General features: G+C 39.8%; 1 protein-coding gene across 1 annotated transcript; it reads left to right on the top strand.

The window, feature by feature from the left end:
* Nucleotides 1-14,465: 14,465 nt before the first annotated feature.
* Nucleotides 14,466-21,363, top strand: LOC138877924 (uncharacterized). Its single transcript, XM_070157569.1, has 8 exons — nt 14,466-14,903; nt 15,784-15,874; nt 15,991-16,108; nt 16,189-16,329; nt 17,053-17,158; nt 17,288-17,602; nt 20,621-20,641; nt 21,310-21,363. The coding sequence occupies exons 1-8, from the start codon at nt 14,466-14,468 to the stop codon at nt 21,361-21,363; spliced, it is 1,284 nt and encodes a 427-aa protein (XP_070013670.1).
* The last annotated feature ends 6,043 nt before the right edge of the window (nt 21,364-27,406 follow it).

The following is a 27,406-nucleotide window of genomic DNA, read 5'->3' as shown; positions in this document are numbered from 1 at the left end:
AAGAAAAATCTGTTGTTGAGGCAAGTTGGGCATTTTTGAATTTCCATCGTGATACCCTACTTGAATCTAGCCAAGAAAACTTCAACCTGGAGTTGGAGTTAGATAAAATCAACGAAACCATTGAAAAGGCTCAACAAACTCAGGACTTCCCTTCTCCCATGAACGAAGTTCCCATGGCTGAAGCTCTCATGAATGTTGAAGCTGATACAGGTATCTCGACTATTTCAAGCCCGATCGAGCCTATTGCTGCAAGCTAAATTAAAACCGCGCCTGCTAATGCACCTGCCCAAATTGAGCTTGATGCTATTGACGTTCCTGCCTCAATACCACAAACTTCTTAGTGACCGGTTTTAATCATTCAAATGATTTTGTTTTTGTTTTAATTTTGGAAAATTGTAATCAAAACCTTAGCTTCATTTGAGGGTTGATTTTGGAAACGCCAGTCCCCAAGTCTTTTTATGGGGCAATCTAAACAATTTCGTAGTTTTATGACTAAGTTCGAACTTAGTCTTAGATTTTTTTACATATTAAGAAGTTTTTCATGTTATTATTTTAAACTTTTGTTTGCTTTATTCTCGCCTTTATTTTTAAGGACTTACAGAATAATTTGCATTTTTGTTTTCCGAAAATGCTTCTGTTAACCTCATAATTAATTTAAACATGAGTTTTATAAAAGAGGACCCTTTTATATTCCGACACTTAATGAAAAAGACGTCTCAACTTCATAATGGTGTTATCATACGATAAATGAAATAGGAAAACACATGTTTCTTTGAAATAACTTTGACAAGCTTTGAATAATACTTTACATGTATTTGAATTACATCTATAACTTTCTCGTAACTGTTTTTCTTGTAACAGATTTAAAAGAAGAATAATAGACACGGGGTTTTTCTATATAACCCGTTTTAGTACATAGCCTTTACCCTAACTATAATGAGGTTTTTCTTTGGCCTTAGATCGTGGCTTTATGACTTTTACTCTGCACTTGACTCTTTCAAGCTTGATTTTTCCTTAATCTTCTTTGCCTTCTTTATACACATATCTGTGTATATTATTAGTCCCCCAAGTATTTGAGTGTTGAAGTATGAAGCCTCGAGCACTTGATAGTTTCTCTCATTTGGTCCTTTTCCTAAAAATGAAAAACATACGGGACTCGGAGAGACAATTATAGATGAAGATTGCATAACCCGTTTGCATTTTTATCAGAATAATTGTAACCTTAGGCCAGGAATTTTAGGTTACTCCATGTGCCTTACAGGTCGTGACTTATCATTTAGTACGGGTTAGCATTTTGCCTATCATCTAAAATGATTAGTGAAATTTTAACAATTCAAAAATGAAATTTAAAATGGTTATACCTGACCGTGGGGTTTCCTTAGAAATAGTATCTCTTTAAATGAACAGCATTCCAATGCGAAGGTAGTATATTGTCATCCATTGTTTCCAGTTCATATGCCCCCTTTCCTGCAACATCACGCACTTTGTAGGGTCCTTCCCATGTTGGACTTAATTTCCCTGTGTTAGCTACCTTTGTAGACTGAAAACCTTTTTAAGCCTGAAGTCCCCAATTTTGAAGAACCTGGGGCGTGCTTTTCTATTGTAGTATCGTTCTATGACTTGCTTTTGTGCTCCCATTCTTATTAAAGCAGCTTCTCTCCACCTCTCGAGTAAATTTAGGTTGACCCACATCTCCTCGTCATTAGATTCTTGTGTCGCATGTGTGAACCGTGTACTTGGTTCCCCTATCTCAACTGGAATTAAAGCCTCAGATCCATAAACCAATGAGAACGGTGTTTCTCCTGTACTTGTTTTTGTAGTTGTGCGATATGCCCATAAAACTCCAGGTAACACTTCAAGCCAGTTTCCTTTTGATTCCTCTAGCCGTTTCATTAAATTGTTGATAATGACTTTATTCGTTAATTTTGCCTGTCCATTACCCACCGGATGATAGGGTGTTGACGTAATACTTTTAATTTGCCAGCTTTGAAAAAATTCTGTGATCTGAGCTCCAATAAACTGAGGACCATTATCACATATGATCTCCTTTGGTATGCCGAATCGACATATGATATACCGCCAAATAAAGTCTCTGACTTCCTTTTCTCGCACCTGTTTGAATGCACCTTCCTCTACCCATTTAGTAAAATAATCAGTGAGAACAAGCAAACACTTTACCTGTCCTTTTGCTTGCGGTAATGGACCTACGATATTCATTCCCCATTTCATAAATGGCCATGGCGCAATGACCGGATGTAATAATTCTGCAGGTCTATGCATATTGTTACCGTACCTCTGGCATTTATCACATTTGGCCACGAAACATTCTACCTCCTCTTCCATTTTAGGCCAGTAATAACCTGCCCTAATTAAGGTTCTTACTAGTGATCTTCCACCTGCGTGATTCACGCAATGACCCTCGTGTATTTCTCTCATTACATACTCTGTTTGCGAAGGTCCAAGGCATCTTGCTAAGGGACCACGGAACATTTTACGATATAGATTGACTTGTTTTAAGCAGTACCGAGCGGCCTGTCTTCGAAGCGCATAAGCCTTTTTCTTGTCATCAGGGACGGTTCCATACTGCAAAAAAGCAACAATTTCGTTCCTCCAATCCCAGGTTAAGTTATTAAAATTTACCTCATTCGCATCAGGATCAAGAACTGAATGAAATAAATGTATCACTGAGGCATTTGCATCGTTTTCCACGTCGGCCGCATATGCGAGATTAGCTAGGGCGTCTGTTTCAAGATTTTCGTCCCTGGGTATTTGTCTAACTTTCCAATCTTGAAATTGTTTTATCAATTCTCGTACCTTTTCCAAGTACTGTTGCATCCTTGCTTCCCTGGCTGTATAAGTCCCCAGCATTTGATTAACTATGAGTTGTGAATCACTCTTGATTATAATCTTATTTATGCCAAGTTCCCGTGCCAGTTCTAAACCTGCAATCATAGCCTCATATTCTGCCTCATTGTTAGTTATGGAATGACATTTAATAGCTTGCTGAATGGTTTCACCCGTAGGTGGTACCAATACGACCCCCAAGCCTGCTCCTCTCACATTAGATGAGCCATCAATGAATAAAGTCCAAGTTCCTGGGTTAGCTCCATTGAATATCTGTAATTCTTTTTCTTCTTCTAACTGTATTCCCTGACTAAAATCAGCCACGAAATCAGCTAATACTTGTGATTTTATAGCAGTTCTAGGTTGGTATGCAATTTCGTATTCACTTAACTCTATTGCCCACTTAGCTAACCTACCGGATAACTCATGCTTATGTAATATGTTACGTAAAGGGTAGGTAGTTACCACAACGATAGGATGACATTGAAAGTAAGGTCTTAACTTTCTAGATGCCATGATTAATGCAAGTGCAAGTTTTTCTAACTGAGGATACCTCATCTCTGCATCTAACAAATATTTACTTACGTAATAGATAGGTGATTGTTTACCTTGCTCTTCTCGGACCAAAACAGCACTTACCGCCACTTCCGAAACAGCAAGGTAGAGGAGTAGCTTTTCCCCAGCCTTTGGTTTTGCCAACAAAGGTGGATTTGATAAGTACGTTTTTAAATTCCTAAGTGTTTGTTGACATTCCTCATTCCATTCAAAATGATCCTGCTTCTTAAGGGCTGAGAAGAATTTAAAACACTTCTCTAATTATTTAGAGATGAATCTTCTCAAGGCTGCAATTCTCCTTGTTAATCTTTGAACTTCTTTCTTGTTTGAAAGTATGTCAGGTATTTCCTCAATGGCTTTAATCTGTGCAGGATTTACTTCAATTCCACGGTTAAAAACAAGAAAACACAAAAACTTGCCTGATGCAATGCCAAATGCACATTTTTTGGGATTTAACTTCATATTGAATTTGCGCAAAATTGAAAATGTGTCAGATAAGTATGATATGTGATTTTTTGAGTACTGAGTTTTAACAAGCATAATATCTATATATACCTCCATAGTCTTTCCTAAATATTCCTGAAATATTTTGGTAACTAACCTCTAATACGTTACACCTGCATTCTTTAGACCAAAGGGCATTACTTTATAACAGTAAGTCCCCCTGACTGTTATGAATGAAGTTTTTTCTTCATCTCCTGGATCCATTTTAATCTGATTATAACCTGAATATGCATCTAAAAAACTTAATAATTCGTGACCTGCAGTTGCACCAATCAATTGATCTATGTGTGGTAGTGGAAATGAATCTTTAGGGCAGGCTTTGTTAAGATTTGTATAATCTACACAAACTCGCCACTTACCATTTTTCTTTGGAACCACAACAGTATTGGCTAACCAGGTAGGATACTTTACCTCTCGAATGGAACCAATTTTTAGCAATTTTTGGACTTCTTCTTGAATCACCTGATTCTTGAAAGTTCCCTGCTTTCTTTTCTTTTGCTTCACAGGAGGATATGACGGATTTTCATTTAGTTTATGAGTCGTCACCTCCGGTGGTATTCCTGTCATGTCGGAGTGGGACCAAGCAAAGCAGTCCATGTTAGTTTTCAAAAATTCAATCAACTTACCTTTCATTCCTTGGTCAAGATTAGCTCCGACATAGACTTTTTTATCAGGCCATTGAGCAAATAACACGATAGGTTCTAATTCCTCTATCGTTGTTTTGATATTTTCATTCTCTTCTGGTTCTTGAATGGTATCAGGCCTTGAGTCTACATATGTTCGCCCTTGCTCAGTTGAGGTTTGTGTTGTGATGTCCTCAACTGCCTTCTGTGATTTCTATTTGCGTTCACTTCTCGTGCTTATATCTGCACTGAGTTAATAGCCCTGGATGTATGTTAATCTCCGCGAATTTTACAGATTCCCCATGGAGATGGAAATTTGATAACTTGATGCAAGGTTGAAGGAACAACATCCATTTCATGGATCCATGGTCTCCCCAGAATCATGTTGTAAGCCATCTCCATGTCTACTACCTGGAACTTTGTATCTTTGACAACCCCTTCAGCAAAAGTGGTGAGTGTTACCTCTTCTTTTGTGACGACACTGGAATTATCAAATCCATATAGAGTATGAGCCTTTGGTATTACTCTATCTTCAGCTTGCATCTCACGTAGCACTCTTAGCAAAATAATATTCACGGAACTACCTAGATCAATCAAAACTCGTTTCATATTAGTGTCATGCACAATTAAAGATATTACCAGTGCATCGTTATGAGGGGTTAATACGCCATCTGTATCTGCATCATTGAATGTAATATTTCCTTCTTCTAAAACATGTCGCACCCATTTCCCTTGGGTAATAGATACTTTGAAAGTTTTGTTAGCTACAGTATATGAAACACCATTGATGTCTTCACCCTCACTTATAACGTTAACAGTTCTTTTAGGAGAAGGTGGTTTTGGAGGCTCTTGCCTGTTCTTCATGTAAGCTTGCTTGCCTTTCTCGCTGAACAACTCAGTAAGATATCCTTGTTTTAATAAATTATCAACTTCACTTTGTAAAAATTTGCAATCTGCTGTTTTATGCCCGTGGTCATTATGGAACTCGCAACAATGGTCAGGGTTGTGCCTGTTTGTATTCGATCTCATTTCCTTTGGCAATCGAATCTTATCTACCATGCTTTTCAAAACAGCTACGAGCTCGGAGGTGCTGACGTTGAAGTCGTAACCTCCGAATCTCGCTTTTAAATTTCTATCATTATCCCGTGACTCATAGTTGTTTCGCTTGTTCCTAAATCTTGATGAAGAACCTGATTCTCTGTTTCTTGATTTGTGATCGTGCCTTTGATTATCCTGTTTTGACCGTGAGTCTTTTCCTGCAGATCCCATATAGGGCTCGTACCTGTTTTTACCGGATCGTTTTTCGGTCTCTGCACGTCTTGAACGTATACTTTCTTCTTTTTGAGATCGTGGAACAGTATCTTCCTCAATCCTCAACTTCGTGCTATACCTGTTATAAACATCATTCCACTTTGTAGCTGGGAATTCTCGAAGGCTTTCCTTGAGTCTCTTCGTAGCTTCCGAGCTTTTTTCATTCAAATTGCTTGTAAAAACTATAGCTGCCCAGTTATTAGGTACACACGGCAATGTCATTCTTTCACGTTGAAATCTGTCCACGAATTCTCTAAGCAATTCTAAATCTCCTTGCTTGATTTTGAAAATATCCTCCATTCTTTTTTCCACTTTTTGGGCTCCCGAGTGTGCTTTGATGAAAGAATCTGCAAGCTCAGCAAAAGAATTTATAGAATTTTCAGGTAAAAGGGAATACCATGTTAGTGCTCATTTGGTGAGTGTTTCACCAAATTTCTTGACTAATATCGACTCAATCTACTGCTTAGTCAAATCATTGCCTTTTACGCCCGTTGTGAATGCAGTCACATGGTCTCGTGGGTCTGTTGTTCCATCATACTTTGGAATATCAGGCATTTTGAACTTTTTGGAATTGGGAGTGGGGCAGCGCTTGGCTTCCAGGGTTGTTGCGAATATCTGTCCATGTCTACCCCTTTGATTATGGGCGGCACCCCGGGTATCTGCTCTATGCAATCACTTTGCTCCTTGAGCTGTTTCTGCAAGATTAGTACCAAATTTTGTAAATCAGAATTAATTACATTACCTGGTTCTCTCTCCTGCGGTTTACTGGGAGTTCCACCTCTGCCTAAGTTAACAAGCCTGGAACGAGGGTTTTCTATAGTGTTATTATTTGGAGTAGGTGTGGGTGTTGCAACAGGTAACTGGTTAACAAGCGCCTCAACAGCTTTGTTGACCTAAGCAGTAATTAATTTCTGCAAAGCTTCATCAACAGCTTCAGCATTTTCAAATTGAGCATACTCGTTTATTTGAGATCCATCAGGAGTACCCTCACGAGATTGTCGTGGAGAGTCCTGCGGAGTAGGAACTTGAATGTTAATATTCTGTGGACCTCCCTGACTTTGTTGGTTCTCTTGGTTTCCTGGGGTATTGTCATTGTTATTCGACAGAATTGATGCAACAAGCAAGGTCAAGTGAAAAGAAAATAGATTATCAGATTCTCGGTAACGGAACCAATTTGTTAACCAAAAAATAGAATTTTAGTCAAAGCTAGAATTTAGAAGAACGTGGGTTACTGATAATCAAAAGAATAGGTAGAAGAAAGTAATTTGGGGTAACCAGAGTATAATCAGGAGAAAAACAAGTAAATCAAAGTATATTCCAATCGTATCTTGTGTTTACAAGTGACCAGATACCTCCCTTTTATAGGTATCTCGAAGATATGCGTTTTCCCCAAATCATAATGAGGCTATTATGAATAATTAAAGACATTGAATGCTACGTTACACAATCATTGTAATCAATACAAATTCTCTAACGTATCCAGTATTTAATGCATGTCGAATTCCGTATCTACGCTCTTTATTATGGTCAGATCCATTCCTTTTGATAAATGACTTAAATAAGTACGGGCGCTGAACCTTTCGAATGTCCTCCCGTGCCTCTTCCTTTCCCTTTATTTGTTTCTATTGATGCCCGTGCCTCTTGACTAATTATAATTCTTTGACTATTTGACCAGTCCACGTGTCTCAACATGTCACTTACAGGGTCATCGCACGCTATGTTTATTCTAAGGAAAATGCTGTAAAAGGAAAGATTTCTGGCTGTAGGTTTGATATGAAAACTCTGGGATACATAAGTATAATTTTTGTAATTAGGGAGGGGTCAAAAGCTTATACTAATATTTGCCTAATCTTTCAAGAGATTTCCTATTCAATTTTAAATTCTATGTATCGACAGTGTAAGAAATTATTTATTCAATAAGATAATCGAATCTACTTAAAATATCCAACAAAACACATTTGTTCTCGTGTATCTACTTAAAATAGGTTTTGTCATCATTAGATTCCAAGCAAATAAGAAGCACCTCCAACAACTTGTCATCCGATTCAATCACCTCTTTAATTCTCTTCTTGTTTATTATCTGCATGATCTCTGTTATAATCCACTTATTTTAATTAAATTAGGACAGTGCCGATAATGAAGAAGATGATGAAGGCGAAGATGAGCAAGATGATGACGACAATATAATAGACATGAAGAAGATGAACGACTTGATGAGGAGAATGGTGGATATTCATGAGGGAAGCTGCGAAATGACCTTTCATTTCTAACTCCCCAGCACAGTGACGAACCCAGAAAATTTAATAAGGATGTTTAAATTTTAAATACTTTTTGCCGGTGGGCTATGCAAGGGTGTTCAAAATCTATTTTTTTAATCAATAATAAATAATATTTTACCTTATACGTAGTATAATTTTACGGCAAAGGGTGTTCAGTTGATCATGATTGGGCCAACATAGCTTCGCTCCTGCGCGCTCTGCATCTTGCTTCTCCTCCGATCCGGATTCTTTTTCTTCTTTTACCTCCTCTTCATTTCTGTTGGAGTCTCTTCTTCATCCCTTATTTATCACTCCTGTTAATTTTTAGACCTCCTCTTTTAGTTTGAATTAATGTTTTCCCGGGCTAATAATGCTAATGAAACAAACACTGCTTACACTTAATTAATATATGATATGATGCTATGGGCATTTAAATTTCAGAATTTAATTGTCTAATCTGCTATATATTTACAGCGATGTTAATGAAACTTAGTACGTCACCGGCTACCTTTGTAAGGTGCCTTTTGTTATTCCTTTTTAATGTATGCAGAGTACGTACGTTCTTTTCAAGATGGCTATTAGAAGTCAAAATTAGTGATTTTATATTAATTTTAATTGGCATGTAAACATGCCTAATTAAATCATGGGCAGCCCTTCAATTCTCATCCGTGTTTCTTTTTATAGTATATTCTATATCTAAATGTTAATTATAATGTGATTAGTTAATTAATTAGAATCTATAGATTCTTATACATCACTAGATACGGAGATGCATGAAACTTGGCTATGATGTCCATAGGGATGACGATCAAGAGGTTGTCATGTTGATTACGTACTCATGAATTAGAGGCATAAAGGATTAATTTTATATATAGTGGTGAAAACAGAAAAAAGTATTAGCATTGATAGATCCCCCTAGAAGATTCTTAAAGTTAAATGTTAGATTTGGTTGGTGTACAATTAAGTGGCTTAATAATTCAGCGTGTTACTCGTAGTTAAGTGAAAAGGATGCGATCATGCGCACGATGTGAGCATAGTCTTCATACATACTACTTATATATATATAAAATACTTGCAGATGATTATACTTAACTGTCTTTAAAAATAAGGTAAATAATTCTATTATAACATATTAAAATATATCATAATGTAGTCGTAAAAGTATTTGTAATTTTTCGATTGACTGAAAACACAAAAGGAAATCTCCTGCAATCAAAGTAATCTATCTATATCTATATTATTATAAAAGCATGAATAAATATTGGTTTACAAAAATAACCTTTTAATATTAAGTATAATAACTCACAATAAAAGGACATAATCGTAACTCTAGATATTAGGCTTGCAATCCTATTAGTTTTAGGACATAATACTACACGTTAGGAATCTTATATGATTACCTTTATAAATTCCATTAGTATAATTATTTTCGGGCATAGATACATAATACTACATGTTAGTATGTAAACCTAGTACCTTTATGAATACTAATGTATTATATTTTCCAAATCCATTTAGAAATAGGAGAGCTTATATTATTATAAAAACATGAATACAATATTTATAGATCAAAATAGCCCTAAAATATTAAACAGAAGAACTCATAGGGAAAGGACATAACTATAATAACTTATTTTTTGAACTACAATAACTTCTATGTAATATTTAAGATTTTAAAAGTAATGCAATTTTGTCTATTGAATTCTTATTAAAAATATATGGGAAGGTTTAATAAAATTAATATCATAAGAATCCTTCATATTGGTAATATATTACCACTCTATAGTATCCAATATGTAACGACCGGGTTGGTTGTTTCATGAATTACAGTCTCGTTCTCCCCATTTCTACTTCTTTATATGTTGTTCAGCTGCATTTCATCATATCGTATTGGTTTTTTGGTGTTCGGAATGGTCATGGAGTGAAAAGAGACACTTAGTCTCTTATTTCGAAGTTTAAGTTGGAAAAGTCAACCGAATGTTGACTTATGTGTAGAAGTTCTCGGATGTGAATTCTGATGGTTTGGATAGCTTTGTTAGGAGATTTTGGACTTAGGAGCGTGTTCGGAATGTAATTTGGAGGTTTGTGGTAGATTTAGGTTTGAATTGGCGAAACTGAAAATTTGGCATTTCCGGTCGGCAGTGAAAATCTTGATATCTGGGTCGAAATGGGATTCCGTAAATTAGAGTAGGTCTGGTGTATCATTTTTGACATGTTTGCAAAATTTGAGGTCATTCGGATGAGGTTTGATAGGTTTTTGGATCGATTGCAGAATTTGGAAGTTTGAAAATCCTTAGGCTTGAATCTGAGGGTTATTTGGTGTTTCGATATTGTTTTGAGTATTTCGAAAGTTGGAATAAGTTTGAATAGTGGTATATGACTTGTTCGAATCTTTGGTTGAGGTCCCGGGGGCCTCGGGATGAATTCGAAAGATTGTCGGAAAGATTGGACTTGAATTGGAGCAGCTGAAGTTGCTGTTTCTATCATAACCGCACCTACGGATTAGGGACCGCAGGTGCGAGCTGCAGAAGCGGAAGGGCGATCGCAGAAGTGACATTGGTCACAGGAGCGGAAGGCTGGACTGCATTTGTAAGCCCACAGGTGCGAGACCTGCATCGCAGGTGCGGAGTCTGCGGGGTTAAGTGAATTTCGCAGGTGTGGATTTTTGGGCGCAGAAGAGGCCCGCAGGTGCGAAATATTATTTGCAGATGAGGAAATCGTTGGGCAGAAAGTATATAAATTTCCTTTCGCGAAATTTAGCCCATTCCATCATTTTTGAAGTCGGGATTGAAGCTTTTGGAGGTTTTGAAAAGGAAATCAAGGGGATTCTTGTTGAGGTAAGATTTTTGAACTTAATACCCGTATCTATGGTGAATTTCAAATGATTAAACATGGAAATTGAAGAGATTAGGGGTGAAAATTGGAAAATTAGTGCTTGAAAATGGAGAGTTTAAATTGGGGATTTGAGGGGCCATTTGAGGTCCGATTTTGATCATTTTGGTATGTATAGACTTGTTAGAGGATAAGGATCCTAATGATGTAATTTTTATCTAATTCCAAAATATAGGCTCGGGGCTCAGGTTTGGCCAATTTTGGCATTTTGAGTTTAATTTGATAATTTTCCTGTGGGTTTTGTCCGTTTGGCATGTATTGATATGATTCTGATTTTGGATATATTCGGGATGACTTGAGGCCGAGTCGAGAGGCAAGGGAATTGCGGAGTAGATTTTCATCCGGTTTGAGGTAAGTAACCATTGTAAATCTTGACCAGAGGGTATGAAACCCCAAAAATTCGTACTATTTTGATAAATGAAGTGATGCACATGCTAGGTGACGGGTGTATGGGCGTGCACCGGTAGGGATTGTGACTTGGTCCATCCCATGGCAACTGTATAGTTGCATATTTTTGATAAACTCTATATGAAATCTATGCGTTAGAAATAATTCTGTTAACTTGGGCTAAAAGCCATGTTTGGGGCCTTGTGTCGTACTGTTTGGACCCTCGGGGGTATTTTACTTCTATCCTTACACTGTTTTGATTCGAAAGCATATGCTCAGTCATGATTTATACCTGTTTATTTTTTATTCAGTTTCATTACTCTGTTTTAAATATATGAAAGTTGTTTGGGATGAGGTTCCTGATTTTTCGCTAAAGTACCTGAGTGGTAGTGAGGTTGATGACTGAGAGAGGTCAAGGATCTGATGGTGAGGATTATATATATATTTATGGATCGGGCTACATGCCACAATAATATTTATATGTATATGGATCGGGCTGCATGCCGCAGCGATATATATTGGATCGAGCTGTACGTCGGAGCGATATAGCGCTTGGGCTATAGGAGTCCCTCCGGAGTCTGCACACCCCCAGTGAGCGCAGTTGACTATATGTATATTTACGGATCTGACTGCACGCCACAACGACTATTAATATGAGATATCTATTGAGTGGGAGTGCTAAGTGTGAGTACTGATTGACGAGTGTTGAGTCACGAGTGACTAAGAAGCTTGCCCGAGGGGCTATATCTATGAGTGATACTTTGCCCGAGGGACTTGTTTATGAATTTACTATTTTTCTCTCTTCCTTTATACTGAGTCTCTATTGAAAATGTTGAACAAATGTTTTAAATAATTTTCATTGAAACTGGAGTTCGATGTTCGGAAATTGAACTACGAATTTGACTTTGTTATTTCTATTGAGATTCTATGTTGGATTATGTATATGATATAAATGTTCGTCACTACACTCAACATTTATTTACTTTGGTTACTTACTGAGTTGGCGTACTCACGTTACTCCTTGCACCTTGTGTGCAGATCCAGGTGCCAGAGCCCCTGAGTGAGAGCTAACCTTTGCCTTCAGAGTATTTTCTGGAGATTGCAAGGTTGTTGCACCGCATCCGCAGCCCTGCCTTCCTCCTTCCTATCCTTAGTATTTTCTATTTTAGTCTTATCTTGTATTGAGTAGACAGTATTGGACTGTATTTTAGTGGCTCATGACTAGTGATACCAGGATCGGGCAGTGTGGATATATTTGAGTATTTGTTTTCCGCGTATTTTGTTATATTAAAAAGAAAGATGTGTGATCATAGTGGATTTGGAAATTAATTTACAAAAGACCTTTATGTCATTAGTGTTGAATCGGCTGGCGTAGTATTGTGATAGGCACCATCACGACCGAGGTAGGTTGGGGTCGTAACAAGTTGGTATCAAAGCCTAGGTTAAAAATGTCTCACGGGTCATGAGCCGGTTTAGTAGAGTCTCGCGGATCAGTACAAAGACGTCTATACTTATCCTCGGGAGGCTGCAAAACCTTTAGGAAAATCTTCACATTCTCGAAATTCCTGTCATGCGAATCTGTTGATTCTGGTACTAAACTTCTGTCATTCTATTCTCTCACAGATGGTGAGGACACGTGCTACCGGTCAGGACGAACGACCACCAGTACCACCAGGCCGGGGGAGGCACCCAGACTCCCGCCGCTCGCACACCTGAGCAGGTTGTGTAGGAACTTCAGACACCAGGGGCACCTCCAGCCCAGCCGGTTGCGCCTGCTCAGGATTATGTGGTACCAATTATGCCTGACAACAAGAAGCGTCAATTGGAGAGGTTTGCCTCCAACTTTCAATGGTCCAAAGGGCGAGGATGCCCAAGGTTTCTTAGACAAGTGTCAGAGGATGCTTCGGACAGCGGGTATTTTGGAGACCAGTGGGGTCTCATTCACTACTTTCCAGTTTTCAAAAGCTGCCTTTACTTGGTGCAGGCTTATGAGAGGTGTAGGCCTATTGATGTAGTGTCCCTTACCTGGCATTAGTTCTCCGCTCTCTTTTTGGAGAAGTATGTGCCATAGTCTCAAAGGGAGGAGCTGCATAGTCACTTCGAGTCGTTCTGTCAGGATGATATGACTGTGATGCAGTATGAGATGAGATTTTCAGAGCTAGCTCGTCATGCTGTTTGGCTGGTTCCTACGGATAGAGAGAGGATCAGGAGGTTCATGGATGGCCTCACATATTAGCTTCGGATTCTCATGACCAGAGAGAGGGTGTCAGGTGCTACTTTTGAGCAGGATGTTGATATTTCTCGAGAGATCGAGTCAATTCATTGTCAGGAGCGAGATGAGAGGGAGGCCAAGAGGTCTCGAGGATATAGTAGTTTTGGTGGTGCTCCTTCGAGAGGCCAGTTTCAGCACGACAAAGGTCGTCCATTCAGACATGCTCAGTCGGCTCGCTCAGTTCATCATGGGGCATCATCGGGCCATAGTTCTTACAGTTCTCATCAGGGCAATTCATCACTTAGTGCCCTTCCAGCCTAGAGTTCGTCCCGTGCTCCATCAGTTCAGGGCTTTTCCATACTAGGTTCTTCTGCTAGTCATCCCAGTGCTAGGGGTTGCCTTCAGTCCCGGTCCCCCACATTAGGGAGTTGTTATGAGTGTGGAGAGTTTGGGCATATGAGGAGGTAGTTTCCTCATCTTCTTGGCTATCTATCTCAGCAGAAGAGTCAGCTCTCGACAGCTAGGGGTGAGGGTCAGTCAGCTAGGGGTCGCCCTAGAGGGGGAGGTCGATTAGGTGATGGTTAGGCCCGTTTCTATGCACTCCCATCTAGATCAGATGATATTGCTTCAGAAGGCATGATTACAGGTATTATTTCAGTTTGTCGTAGAGACGCCTCTGTGTTATTTGACCCTGGTTCCACTTTTTCATATGTATCATCATATTTTGCTCGTTGTTTGAATACGCCATGTGAGTCTCTTGTTTCATATGTTCGTGTTTATACTCTGGTGGGTGATACTATTATTGTATAACGCATATATCGGTCGTGTGTGGTAACTATTGGGGGACTGGAGACCCGAGTGGACCTTTTGTTGCTTTGTATGGTGAACTTTGATGTGATATTGGGCATGGATTGGTTATCTCTGTGTCGTGCTATCGTGGACTGTCATACTAAGATAGTGATGTTGGCTATGTGGGGTGTGCCACGGATTGAGTGGCGAGGTTCGACTAATTTTGTTCCTAGCAGAATGATTTCATTTCTAAAAGCCCAGCGGATGGTTGGAAAAGGTTGTCTTTCGTACTTAGCTTTTGTGAGAGACGTCAGTGCAGAGACTCCTAGTATTGATTCTGTTCCAGTAGTGAGGTACTTTCCGGATGTATTTCCTGCAGACTTGCTGGGCATGCCATTAGACAGGAATATTGACTTTGGTATTAATTTGGTGCTGCGCACTCAACCTAATTCCGTTCCTCCATATCGTATGGCACCGGCGAAGTTGAAAGAGTTGAAGGAGCAACTTCAGGAACTCCTTGAAAAAGGGGTTTATTCGGCCGAGTGTGTCACCTTGGGGTGCGCTTATTCTATTTGAAAAAAGAAGGATGGCACGATGAGGATGTACATTGATTATAGGCACTTGAACAAAGTTACAATCAAGAACAAGTACCCTTTGACTCGTATTGATGATTTATTTGACCAGCTTCAGGGAGCGAGAGTGTTCTCCAAGATTGATCTCCGGTCAAGGTATCACCAATTGAATATCAAGGACTTAGATATTCTTAAGAAGTCTTTCAGGACCCGATATGATCATTATGAGTTCTTTGTGATGTCTTTTGGGCTGACCAATGCCCCAGCAATATTCATGCATTTGATGAACATCGTGTTTCGGCTTTATCTTGACTCGTTTGTGAGTGTTTTCATTGATGATATTCTGGTGTACTCACGTAGTTAGGAGGATCAAGCTGAGCATTTGACAGTTGTGTTGCAGCGGTTGATGGAGGAGAAGCTTTATGCAAAGTTCTCCAAGTGTGAGTTCTAGTTCGGTGACTTTCTTGGGGCACGTGGTGTCTAGTGAGGGTATTCAGGTTGATCCGAAGAAGATAGAGGCGGTTCAGAGTTGGCCCAGACCATCCTCAGCCACAGAGATTCGTAGCTTTCTTGGTTTGGCGGGTTATTACCGTCGGTTTGTTCAGGGATTTTCATCTAGTGCATCACCCTTGACCAAATTAACCTAAAAGGGTGCTCCTTTCAGGTGGTCGCATGAGGCGAGCTTTTAGAAGCTCAAGATTGCCTTGACCACATCTCCAATGTTAGTTCTGCCATCAGCTTCAGGTCCTTATAGAGTATATTGTGATGTTTCTCGGGTCGGCGTTGGGAGTGTGCTGATGTAGGAGGGTAGAGTGATTGCTTATGTTTCCTGTCAGTTGAAGCCCCATGAGAAGAACTACCTTGTTCATGATTTGGAGTTGGTTGTCATTGTTCATGCGTTGAAGATTTGGAGGCATTATCTCTATGGTGTGTATTGTGAGGTGTTCAGTGATCATTGTAGCCTCCAGCACTTGTTCAAGCAAAAGGATCTCAATTTGATCAAGCTACTAAAGATTATAATATTACTATTTTTTATCATCCAGGAAAGGTCAATGTGGTGACCGATGCCTTCAGTAGGAAGGCGGTGAGTATGGGCAGTTTGGCATATATTCCTATTAGGGAGAGACCACTTGCAGTTGATGTTCAGGCCTTGGCCAATCGGTTTGTGAGATTGGATATTTCGAAGCCAAGTCGGGTCATAACTTGTGTGGTTTCTCGATCTTCGTTGTTTGATGCATTAGAGAGCATCAGTATGATGATCCCCATTTGTTTGTGTTCAAGGACAAAGTTCAGCACTACGATGCCAGAGATGTGACTATTGGTGATCAGGGAGTATTGAGGATGCAGGGCCAGATATGTGTGTCCAATGTGGATGGGCTTCGGTAGTTGATTCCGGAGGAGGCCCATAGTTTGCGGTATTCTATCCATCCAGGTGCCGCAAAGATGTATCAGGATTTGACATAGCACTATTGGTGGAGGAGAATGAAGAAGCATATTGTGGGATTTGTAGCTCGGTGTCTCAATTGTCAATGGGTGAAATATGAGCATCAGAGACCGGGTGGCTTGCTTCAGTGGTTAGATATTCCATAGTGGAAGTGGGAGTGGATCACCATGGATTTTGTAGTTGGACTCCCACGGACTTTGAGGAAGTTCGATGCTATTTGGGTAATTGTAGATCGGGTGATCAAGTCTGCACACTTCATTCCTATGTGTACTAAATATTCTTCGGAGCGGTTAGCTGGGATTTATATCCGAGAGATTGTTCGCCTGCATGGGGTTCCAGTTTCCATCATTTCAGATAGAAGCACTAAGTTCACTTTGCAGTTTTTGAGGGTCGTGCAAAGATAGTTGGGTACTCAGGTTGAGATGAGCAAAACTTTTCACCCTCATACAGACGGGTAGTCTGAGCGCACTATTCAGATATTGGAGCACATGTTGCGTGCTTGTGTCATTGATTTTGGAGGATCATGGGATCAGTTTCTACTGCTCGCGAAGTTTGCATATAACAACAGTGATCAGTCGAGTATTAAGATGGCTCCATATGAGGCTTTATATAGGAGACGGTGTAGATCTCCAGTATGATGGTTTGATCCGGGTGAGACCAGGCTTTTGGGGATAGACTTGGTACAGGATGCTTTGGACAAGGTGAGAGTGATTGAGGAGCGGCTTCGTACAGCACAATCAAGACAGAAGAGTTATGCTGACAGGAAGGTTAGTGATGTGTCTTACATGGTTGGGGAGAAGGTTCTACTGAAGGTTTCACCCATGAAGGGTGTTATGATATTTGGGAAGAAGGGTAAATTGAGTCCTCGGTTCATTGGGCTTTTTGGGGTGCTTCAGAGGATTAGGGAGGAGACCTATGAGCTGGCTTTGCCACCTAGCCTGTCGAGTGTGCATCAAGTATTTCATGTTTCTATGCTCTGGAAGTATATTGGCGATCCGTCTCATGTTTTGTATTTTAGCACGGCTCAGTTAGACGGTGATATGACCTATGATGTGGAGCTAGTGGCTATTTTGGAGCGCCTGGTTCGGAAGTTGAGATCAAAGGATATAGCTTCAGTGAAAGTGCAGTGGAGAGGTCGGCCCGTGGAGGAGGCTACTTGGGAGACCGAGCAGAAGATGCGAGCAGATATCCTTACCTATTTGAGGCTTCAGGTATGTCACGACCCAAAATTTAACTTGGTCGTGATGGCGCCTATCGTGTTACAAGGCAAGCCTATTTTTAAAATATTACTACTAATTTGATTATAAGAATTTAATAAAACATTTGCAATAACTTAATTCCTGATCAACTAAACCAACTCTAACTATAAATAATATAAAATATGGAAACGAGTCCCAAACATCAGGGTGTCAATAAGTCATGAGCGTCTAAAACTATAAACTAAGATATATAAACTGTTTAACTGTCTAAAAGAAGAAATGACAAAAGGAGTAACAAGGTCTTGCAGACACTAGCAGCTACCTTGCAATCTCCACAGATAGCCGGCTTGAACTCAACGATCGCCGCGCTCTAACTCACCTGGATCTGCACATAAAGTGCAGGGTGTAGTATGAGTACACCCACCTCAGTAGTAACAGAAATAACTAAGGAACTGAGCAGTAGTGACGAGCTAAGCAAAATAGTCCAATTATTTATTTTCACAAGTTACAATAAACATGAATAAACAGGTAAATTCCATAAAACCAACAAATGCCACAAAGAAATTAACAGGTAAATATAGCAACAACAAAAGTAAATGCAACCTCACAGCAATGTCACTCCATCACTCAGCACTCACACTCAGCACTCAACACTCAACACTCAATACACTCAACACTATGTGCTCACTAGGGGTGTGTACAGACTCTAGAGGGGCTCCCAAAGCCCAAGCGCTATGCACGAACAACTCACGTGCCATCATATCAATATCTGGATCCGCACGGTCAACTCACATGCTACGTGGACAACTCACGCGCTATTGTATCAATACTTGGACCCGCATGGTCAACTCACGTGCTACGTGGACAACTCACGCGCTATTATATCAATACCTGGACCCGCACGGTCAACTCACGTGCTATGCGGACAACTCACGTGCTATGGTATTAATATCCTCACAACCAGGCCCTCGGTCTCACTCAATCATATACCTCACTAGCCTCACTATCATCAACAAATAAGGGGACACAGCCCACATCAAGTATCACAATATATTAGAAAATAATAAAGACTGAGGTACACATGTACAATAATTTCTATGACTGAGTACAAATAATGTGAGCATGAATAAACCCCAAACATGATCTCTAACATGAAGCTAGACAAGTTCAACAACAAGTAACTACGTAAACACATATGATGGTTATAAGGCCTCACGGGACGGACCAAGTCTCCATACCTCGAGATATACACCCACACCCCCATCACTTAGCGTGGGTATCACCTCTAAACAGTCACACGATATCAAATTCTCCGGGTTTATACCCTTAAATCTAGAGTTAAAATTGTTACTTACCTCAACCGCATAAAATCCTACTCTGGGATGCCCTCGTCTCTAGACTCGGTCTCTAAAAGCTCCGAATCTAACCATAATCAAATCAATACCATCACCATGCGCTAAAAATCAAATTCCACAATAAAAACTACAAAATATGCCAAAAATCCAAAATCGGCCAAAAGTCGGACCCCGGGCCCACGTCTCAGAATCAGACAAAAATGGTAGAATAGTAAACCTCGTTCTCTTCCGCGTCTAACCATATAACTGTGAGCACGTGATTTTTGCCCTATATGACTTATTCCAACAAATTCAAAACAAATTAATTTCTTTTAGTGTTTACAATTTTGTTGGATTTTGTGGCATTTTCTATTAATTATTTACATTTGTCTGTGCACGTTTATTTTATTTAATTCATGAAAATAAAATAATATCATGCACTTCATTTAGGATTTAATTTTATATTTTTTAGATTAATTGGTAAATTAGTTTGTTTTATAAAATATGAAAATCACAAAAATAGTTCATTTTGCATTTTAACTCTTTAATTTTGAATTGTATAGTTTTTCTTTAAATTTAGGATTTAATTATTATTGTAAATACCATGATGAGTGATTAATCTAATTGGGTAGGTTAATTTAGTTTAAAAAAATTAGTTTAGGTTTTATTTTAATTTGAAAAGAAAAGAATTGAAATTGAAAAAGAAAAAGAAAAGAAATAAAAGAAAATCTGATTTTGGGCTGTTACAATTGAATTTTCCCTAGGACCAAGTGTTAAACACCCATTACCTATTAAAATTGGCCCAAACCCGTCCCAAAACCCGGGTCCAACCTGGTCCGCCCCACCAATAAACCAAACGACCCCGTTTAAACTGCCCGTGATCTGGACCGTTGATCTCGTTTGATCAAATGTTTCGGAACTGAGCCCCAAATTACTTATAACTGTCTAACCGACCCCCCTACCCCCTCCTTCCATCTCACTTCATCTCCTTCACCATCGTAGAATCGCCTAACCCTAATCCGCCGCCCCATAATCCCTATTACTTTCGGTGGCGGCGCCACCACCAATCACCCTGATATTAACACCCCACACTCTCCTCCGCCTTCACATACCAAATCCCCAAACAACTCCTCTCAAATCCCTCCAGAACTGCTCGAATTTCAGATCAAAGATCGAAACCCTAGCCCCGCCCTTGTTCTCTCCGGTGGAGGCGCCACCTCTGTTCAACCCCAAATTAACACCCTAGGAACGTCCTCTCTCCCTCATACCAAATCCTTACTCAGATTTCTTAAAACATCTCTGGAAATCCTCGAATATCAAATCGAAGAGTCGAGCCATGAGAGCCTAAGGTCGGAATCATGCATGCAAGCATTTTCAGTAATTTTCGGTTGTTTCAAGTCGGTTTTGACACAAAATAGTGACACTCGTTTGTTCTCAAATGTTTGCCACTGTGTTGGGTCGAATCAGTGCCTCAGTATTTTATTTCAAGTCGAGCTGGTAAGTCCCGTTCATCTTTGTTTTCAAAATCGTCTATGTGTCACCTCTGTTCCTTTCCTATCTTTTAATTTGTTTTCTGATTTATTAACTGTCCTGTTATAATTTTTGGTTTGGTCATTGAGCTTAATTAGTTCCCCACCTATTTGTGATCGTTAATTAGTTGATTTGTTTGGTTTTTAAGTTTTTTGAATTTGTTTAGGTTTCATCTTTGGGCTCTAAGGTCAGTCTAAGACCTCATGTTAAAGGAATTCTATTTGGTTTGAGTCTGAGCCCATGTCTATTTAATCATTGAGCCTATTCGGGGATTCATAGCCCATGTTCAAGTCTAGCTGGGCTTCATGGCAAAATACAGGGGTAATAGGGGTAAATTGGGTAAGTCACTTAAGGGAATCTTGCTATAACCACCTAAGAAGCTGCCTAGAAGCTGAAAAATAGACTAACTTGACCAATAAGCCAGTAATTAAAGGACTAAGCAGCAAAAAGGAAAATTTAAAAAGGACTAAAATGAAAAAATTAAACTCTTAAGGCTGCCCTAGTAACTTGCCTATAAAGGCATAGTTACTTGGGGTTCCATGGGGATGGAAAAAAAGAATTTCAGAGACTAGAAAAAGGAAAAGATAGCAAAAAATCTGGAAAACTACATTGGGTTAAAAAAAATAAAAAACAGAAAAGTGTGAAGAAATTAGAAGAAAAAGCACCAGAAAGTACTGTTTCTTTGAAGTTGTGCATTTTTGGGGTTTTATTGAAAGCTTGAAGTAATTCTGATTTTGCTGGGTTTGAAATGGTCTGAGAAAGCTGGGTATGTTGTGATTAAGCTGCTGAATTTCATTTTCTTTTGTTGCTGCTATCCACTAATCCCTCAATGTTCTGTTTTTTTCTCATTTCCAGGTATCCCTCACACCCTTGATATGTGAAATGAAAGAATACAATATGATTGATTGAAGTTGAAATCCAAAGCATCTCATTTACTGAATATCGTTTCTTGCTAATCACCTATTCATGTAGTTAATCTGATTACCCTGTTATATTCAAACTTATTCACTGATTGGTTGTGAACTTGGTTTGTAATATAAAGCAAATCGTAGGTTAGCCATGTTTAATTTGGGTTTGGTTTCGGTGTTTGATGTGCATGAACTGTGATTGGAAAGGCCTAATGTTTGTTGAGTTGCATGACTTTGAAATCTGCAAAGATGAGATATTTAATCTGAATGAGGATTGGTCGTAGTGATTTGCAGATCCATGTTAGGAATAATTTGATATCTGAGACATATTTTAAACTGTTCATTGTTAGCTTAATTTGTTTAAACAGTTAAATTGTGTATTGGTCTTACTTGAGTCCTCTACACGCTTAGTCTAGGGGAGATGAGTTCTTGAACTCTGAAATTTGGAAGTGTGGGGTTTGGAGCCCAAATACCCATAGTATTCCCCCGAAGGGACTCGATCATGAGTCCCCAGCTCCAGCAATCGACCTTCAAAGCAGAACTAGGCTCTTCAGACCCAAAGCTTATTTATCTAAGTGATACGGCCATGTGAATTTGAAATAGATTTGGACCCAAAGTATGTTAACAAATCAAAATTCAGTTTAGTTGCACTACCTTTAAATAATCAAGAATTCAGAGGTTGGAATGTTTGTATAATCGTGTCTTTCATATAATTTAGTTGACTGGTTTCCAATGGATTATATGCAATTGTTGGCTTATGAAAATCTGGGTCCAAAGCTAGCCTAAGTAGCAGGATCAACCCCAAGCATGAATGCATAGCCCTGAATTGTTTTGGGCCTTCTATTCTCGTCATGATTGGACAATTTTTGAGCCTAACAAAGGAAACACGGGCAGGTGTAGCCTTACACTCTTGTAATTTGGGCTCAATTTTACTCACCTTCTGCAGGGTGTTGATGTCCTGAAATTTTCTTCTATTAATTAGTTCAGATATTAGCATAAGGTAGAATTCAGTTACCTTTAATGTTTAACCGATTAATTTCTTTCAATTAGTCGAGGTATGCCATCCACAATTAAAATCACGTATGGTCCTCGTATTAAGTTCTTATGATTTAGATACAAAAATGACAAATGTTCATAGTTTGCTTTAGGCACATCCAATATACTATCGTGGTTGTGGACATGTTCGCGTGATATGATTGCGATTTTCTAAAAACAAAATCGGAGTATGCGTTCGCGCAACTTTGGCCAAAAGTTCTTAATAATAATAAAGCGTTATTAATTGTGAACACGTTCGCGTAACATGATTTTTGACGCGCCAAACAAATGGGTACACATACACGTGACCTGTTTCAAGATAATTCTCTTAATTAAAAAGCGGTAAAGGGTAAATGCACATAGGGTCTAAAATCAGTAATTAAACAATTGTAATAAGCCAAATATGATCAAAGCGATCGTGCTAGAACCACAAAACTTGAGAATGCCTAACACCTTCTCCCGGGTTAACAGAATTCCTTACTCGGATTTCTGGTTGGCGGACTGTAGTACAGGGTCAATCTTTTCCTCGATTCGGGATTTAAATCAGTGACTTGGGACGCCCTAAATTATCCCAAGTGGCGACTCTGAATCTTTAAACAAATCCCGTTTCGCTTGTCCTTCAATTGGAAAAACTCCCTTATATTTATACCCTTTACGGGGTGTAGGTAAAAATGAGTTGTGACAGCTCTGGCGACTCTGCTGGGGATCGAACCCAGAATCTTTGGTTCAGGGTTCAAGAATTTGATCTTGTTAATATGATTTTGTTTGGATTTATTGTTAATATTACTGTATTCTGTGAATCTTTTGTGCTAAATGCTATTTGTTTACCGCTTCAATATTATATGAATTATATATAACTGTCTTCTTACGCCACCCATCTGAGGCTTCTGGAAATGGTGCATATGTTCGCGTAGCCCGCTTTTTCGGTAGAAATTATACCAAATAGAACAAGGTTGGGCAAGCGACAAGTCGGGTAGACTTCAGTGCTCCCGGTACGTCGCCCCTCCTCGGCGCTAGTTGTCCGCTCGGGTACCCCAAGTCTAGTCCAAAACCCCAGAATTTAAACCTAGAAAAACACAGCCTCATGCCGGATCCCTAGTAGGAACGTTTGTTTGCATCATGTGCATTTGACTTATGGGACTCAACACAGGGGTTGGGTTCGTCTAGGACAGGTATGCCAGAAATAACATACCATCCTGATGCATTCTACGTGCTATGTGAACATTTATTTTGCATGCTGACCGGCCAGGGAAAATAAAGTGAAAAAAGGAAAACCAAGAGTGATATAGGGAATGAAATAAGGTCCGGTTCTAAAAATCCCGGTATTTGAAAAACGTCCTGAAACTCTGCCCAAAATATTTCAAAAAAGAGTTATTTCAAAGGAGTCAAACATTGTGTTCTTTCAAATGTGTCAAAATTGACCGAACTACGCAGGTCTGATTCTCACCGGATGTGGGATACGTAGGCAACCTACATAAGGTTCGGCCTTATTTTTGAAAAAAAAAACAAGAAAAGAGAGTCGGTGGTCGAGTGAATGTAATCTGGATTTTGATCAAAATAAGCTGATCTAGCTTCGGCAATGTCTTAAACCGTTCTTGTCGAGATAACCTCAGAGTATTCTTCAGTTGTCGAAAGGCTATTTTCGTAAAAGAATGGACAAGTTTGTGAAGGGTCATAAAATAATTCCCCCGACCTCAAAATTCGTATGAAATTGGGAAGGGGCCGCATTTGCAAAAACAGTCACTTGGCTAAAGTTGGCATATAGGGGGAGAAATTATGGTTCTTTTTTTCTTTTCTCTTTCTTTTTCTTTTCTTCTTCACAAAACTGTTTACAAAAGGGTCCACTCGAGTCAACCCTAACCATAATCTTCCACAGGAACAAATGAATACCATCCAGGAACCGCCAGAAGTGGTCAGGGAACAGGCTCAGCTACACTTGCGTATGTGGTGGAATGATCTAGACGAAGATGGTCAGAAATGGGTGAAAAAGCAGTTGGGTGCTCTTATAAACATTTTTGAGATCAAACCACGGGAAGATTTGATCAAGGCTTTGGTAACTTTCTGGGATCTTGTCTACAATGTCTTTCATTTCTCGGATTTTGAGATCACCCCCACTTTGGAGGAAATAGATGGGTACATTGAATTCGGAAGGGATTTGAGGAAGTAACGACTTATATTTCTAAGGGCTCCATCGGTGCACAAGTTCTTTGACCTCCTGCATATTAGTAAACAGACGAATAAAGAACGTGTGAGCAACGGGTGTTGTGCTTTCCATTTCTTATACTTCAGGTTTCGGGCACTCTGCTGGTTTTGAAATGCATGAAAAAGGTCTGAGCAACAAACAAGACAAGGGCCTTTGGCAAATTCATCGTCGGTTCGCATTTATTGTGGCATTCTTGGGGATCATGGTTTTTCCAAATAAGAAAGGGATGGTGGATATTCGTATGGCTATAATTGCACAAATCCTCACTACAAAGGAAGATCATACACTTGCCCCGTTGGTGCTGGCGGATATTTATCGAGCATTAACTCTATGCAAAGCAGGGGCTCAATTTTTTGAAGGTTGCTGCATCCTTTTGCAAATGTGGTTGGTCGAGCACCTTCGCCATCATCCCAGATTCATGAGTTATGGTTCGAGCCCGAATAACTTCATCACTAGTTACGAGGAGAGGGTAAAAAATTATAACACACCAGAAGGGTTTGAAGCATGGGTCTCTCACTTGAAAGTTCTTAACGCAGGTCAAGACGAGTGGACTATAGGATGGCTCCCGAGGACAGAAGCCATCTATATGACTGCTACCAAAGGCTAACTAAGGTTAATGGGCGTAAGGAGTATTCATCCATATGCACCACAGAGGGTCTTGAGGCAATTGGGAAGGTATTAGATTGTGCCCGAAGATGAAGATCTAAGCACCCAGGTCATAGAGTTACATCCAGAAGCCGCATTGCCTGAGGCCATAGTTCAGCAAGATTGGAATAGCTGCCGATATCTAAAAAATGGCACCTAGGTACCATACATCGCCAAGGGGGAAGTAGATCCAAATTATGCTGCTTGGTTTGAGAAAATGTCTTATGTAAACAACGAGCCAGAGCCCGAAAGGCCCACCAAAAGGCCTCGTGTTCAAGCCTTTGATGATAAAATTCAGGAGAGGTTTGCTTGGGCGGAGAAGGAAAAGGAATATAAGGCCATCATCCATGGTCTACGAGAAGAGTTGAGAAATGTTACCTTCAACAATGATTTGCAGGCCGAAGGTGAAAGGAGAAGATTGGTACGAGAAAATGAAGCCCTCAGAGCTCAGATTCAACAGTTGAAAATTGAAGCCGAGAACGCAGGCCGAAGCAGGAAAGATGAAAGGCTCATTTACAACCTCACTCAAAAGGTACGTGACTATGAAGATGACCTGCAGAAAGCTGAGTCTAAACTAGCAAAAGTACGGGCGAGGTTGGCTAAAAGCGCCGAAGGGCGTGCAGCTTTCTTTCAACAGATGAAAGAAAGATATGAAAAAGGGGTCACAGGTTGGGAAAAGGCAATTGGCAACCTCGAGGGTGAAATGGCTAAATAAGCCAAAAATTTTAAGGCTGAAAGAGAACATTGTTACGCCTTAATGGCACGGCTAGAAAGAGACTTGCAACAACTCCAAGAGCAGAACCAGATAGCCGAACAAACTTTGGAAGCCTGAACCGAACAAATTGGGCGTTTGTTGCAAGAGAAGGGCGTCATAAGAGAGCGAATCAAAAGGGTCGCCAACTACATCGCGATGAAGTGCAGTAGCTGTGAGGATATGACTAGATCTATATTCTTCGCTACTGTGATGATTTTTGTTCGCCGAGTAATGGAAGATTTCTACCACCACCAAGGGGACTTAGTGAGGCAGCCCGCGGCGACGCCGAATGATGCCCTGCGGGTCCCGGGGGCAATTGAGGCATTGATGTATTCGTGATTCCTTGAATCTGTATTTTCTTTCCGTTAAAGACTGCCAGTTTGTCTTAGAGTCTATATTTCTTTTATCAGAGTATGTGGGTTGTTTGTTTTTCGAGTCTGTATTTCGTCTTTCATCAGAGTCAGTTAGTTTTGTTTAAGTTTATTTCCAAGTCTTATTATGAAAAAATTTGAAAATTCCAAAATGTTTTATTATTTTTGTCTCCAAGAACTACGCTTGGTCTGATTCATGCGGGGTCATGATACGTAGGCAATCTCCATAGGATTCGACCGTAACCAAAAAAAGAGAGAGAAAGAAAATAAGAGGAAAAACAAGAGAGTAAAGAAAAGAAAAGAGAGGAAAAACAAGAAAGAAAAGAGAGAAAATAAGAAATCAAGAGAGAATAAAAACAAAGAGAGAACAGAGGCAAGAGTGAAAGGAAGGAAATGAAAAAGAAAGAAAAGGGGGAAGTTTGCAATTAAAAGGCCGGGATGACGCATGCAACCGATCAAATACATAATAGAGACGGTTAACTATTTAGGTGCATTCATGCCCAATGTGCGGTTACCAGTCTGTTAAAACCTAATCGCTAACAATGTTGTTGTTGATGCATTGAGTCCAGGCAGGTGGTTAGTTGATAGGCATTCTGGAAACTCACTCATACAATACTCGATCGAAAGACAGGCTGAATATGGCCAACCAGGAACCAGAAACAAGTATTGTCGACCCATCGAAAGAAGTGGAAGAATTGGACGTTAATGCAATGAGGGAAGAAATGTATAAGCTAAAGCAACAGATGGCTGAAATGTACCAAGCCTGGGCGAAGGGGCATCCACCACTGGTTTATCCCGCCAACCCTGCTTATATCCTACCATCAGCCCAACCTCCAAAGTCTCCCACTGTGAACTCATCTCCAGCCTTTCCCCTGTACCAACAATGCCATGGCGCCACTTCCCATACTTCTCAAGCTCCACCACCCAAACAAGTCACATACCCTCCCTACCAATTATACATGTTTTTGTGGCACCTCCACCTGCTACACTACACCGATCTTCCAGTGAACCCCTGTTCCAAACTCACGACAACCAG

Source organism: Nicotiana sylvestris, chromosome 9, assembly GCF_000393655.2.
Source record: "Nicotiana sylvestris chromosome 9, ASM39365v2, whole genome shotgun sequence".
Classification (NCBI taxonomy): Eukaryota; Viridiplantae; Streptophyta; class Magnoliopsida; order Solanales; family Solanaceae; genus Nicotiana; species Nicotiana sylvestris.
This window is presented reverse-complemented; position numbering and strand designations above follow the sequence as displayed.

Bases quoted from the DNA above. Each gene is read 5' to 3' on its own strand.
- LOC138877924 (XM_070157569.1), top strand. From the start codon at position 14,466: ATGGTGAACTTTGATGTGATATTGGGCATGGATTGGTTATCTCTGTGT. The intron at 17,603-20,620 runs GTATGTCACGAC...GAATTTGTTTAG, and splicing joins TTACCTATTTGAGGCTTCAG to GTTTCATCTTTGGGCTCTAA. The intron at 20,642-21,309 runs GTCAGTCTAAGA...TCTCATTTCCAG, and splicing joins TTTCATCTTTGGGCTCTAAG to GTATCCCTCACACCCTTGAT.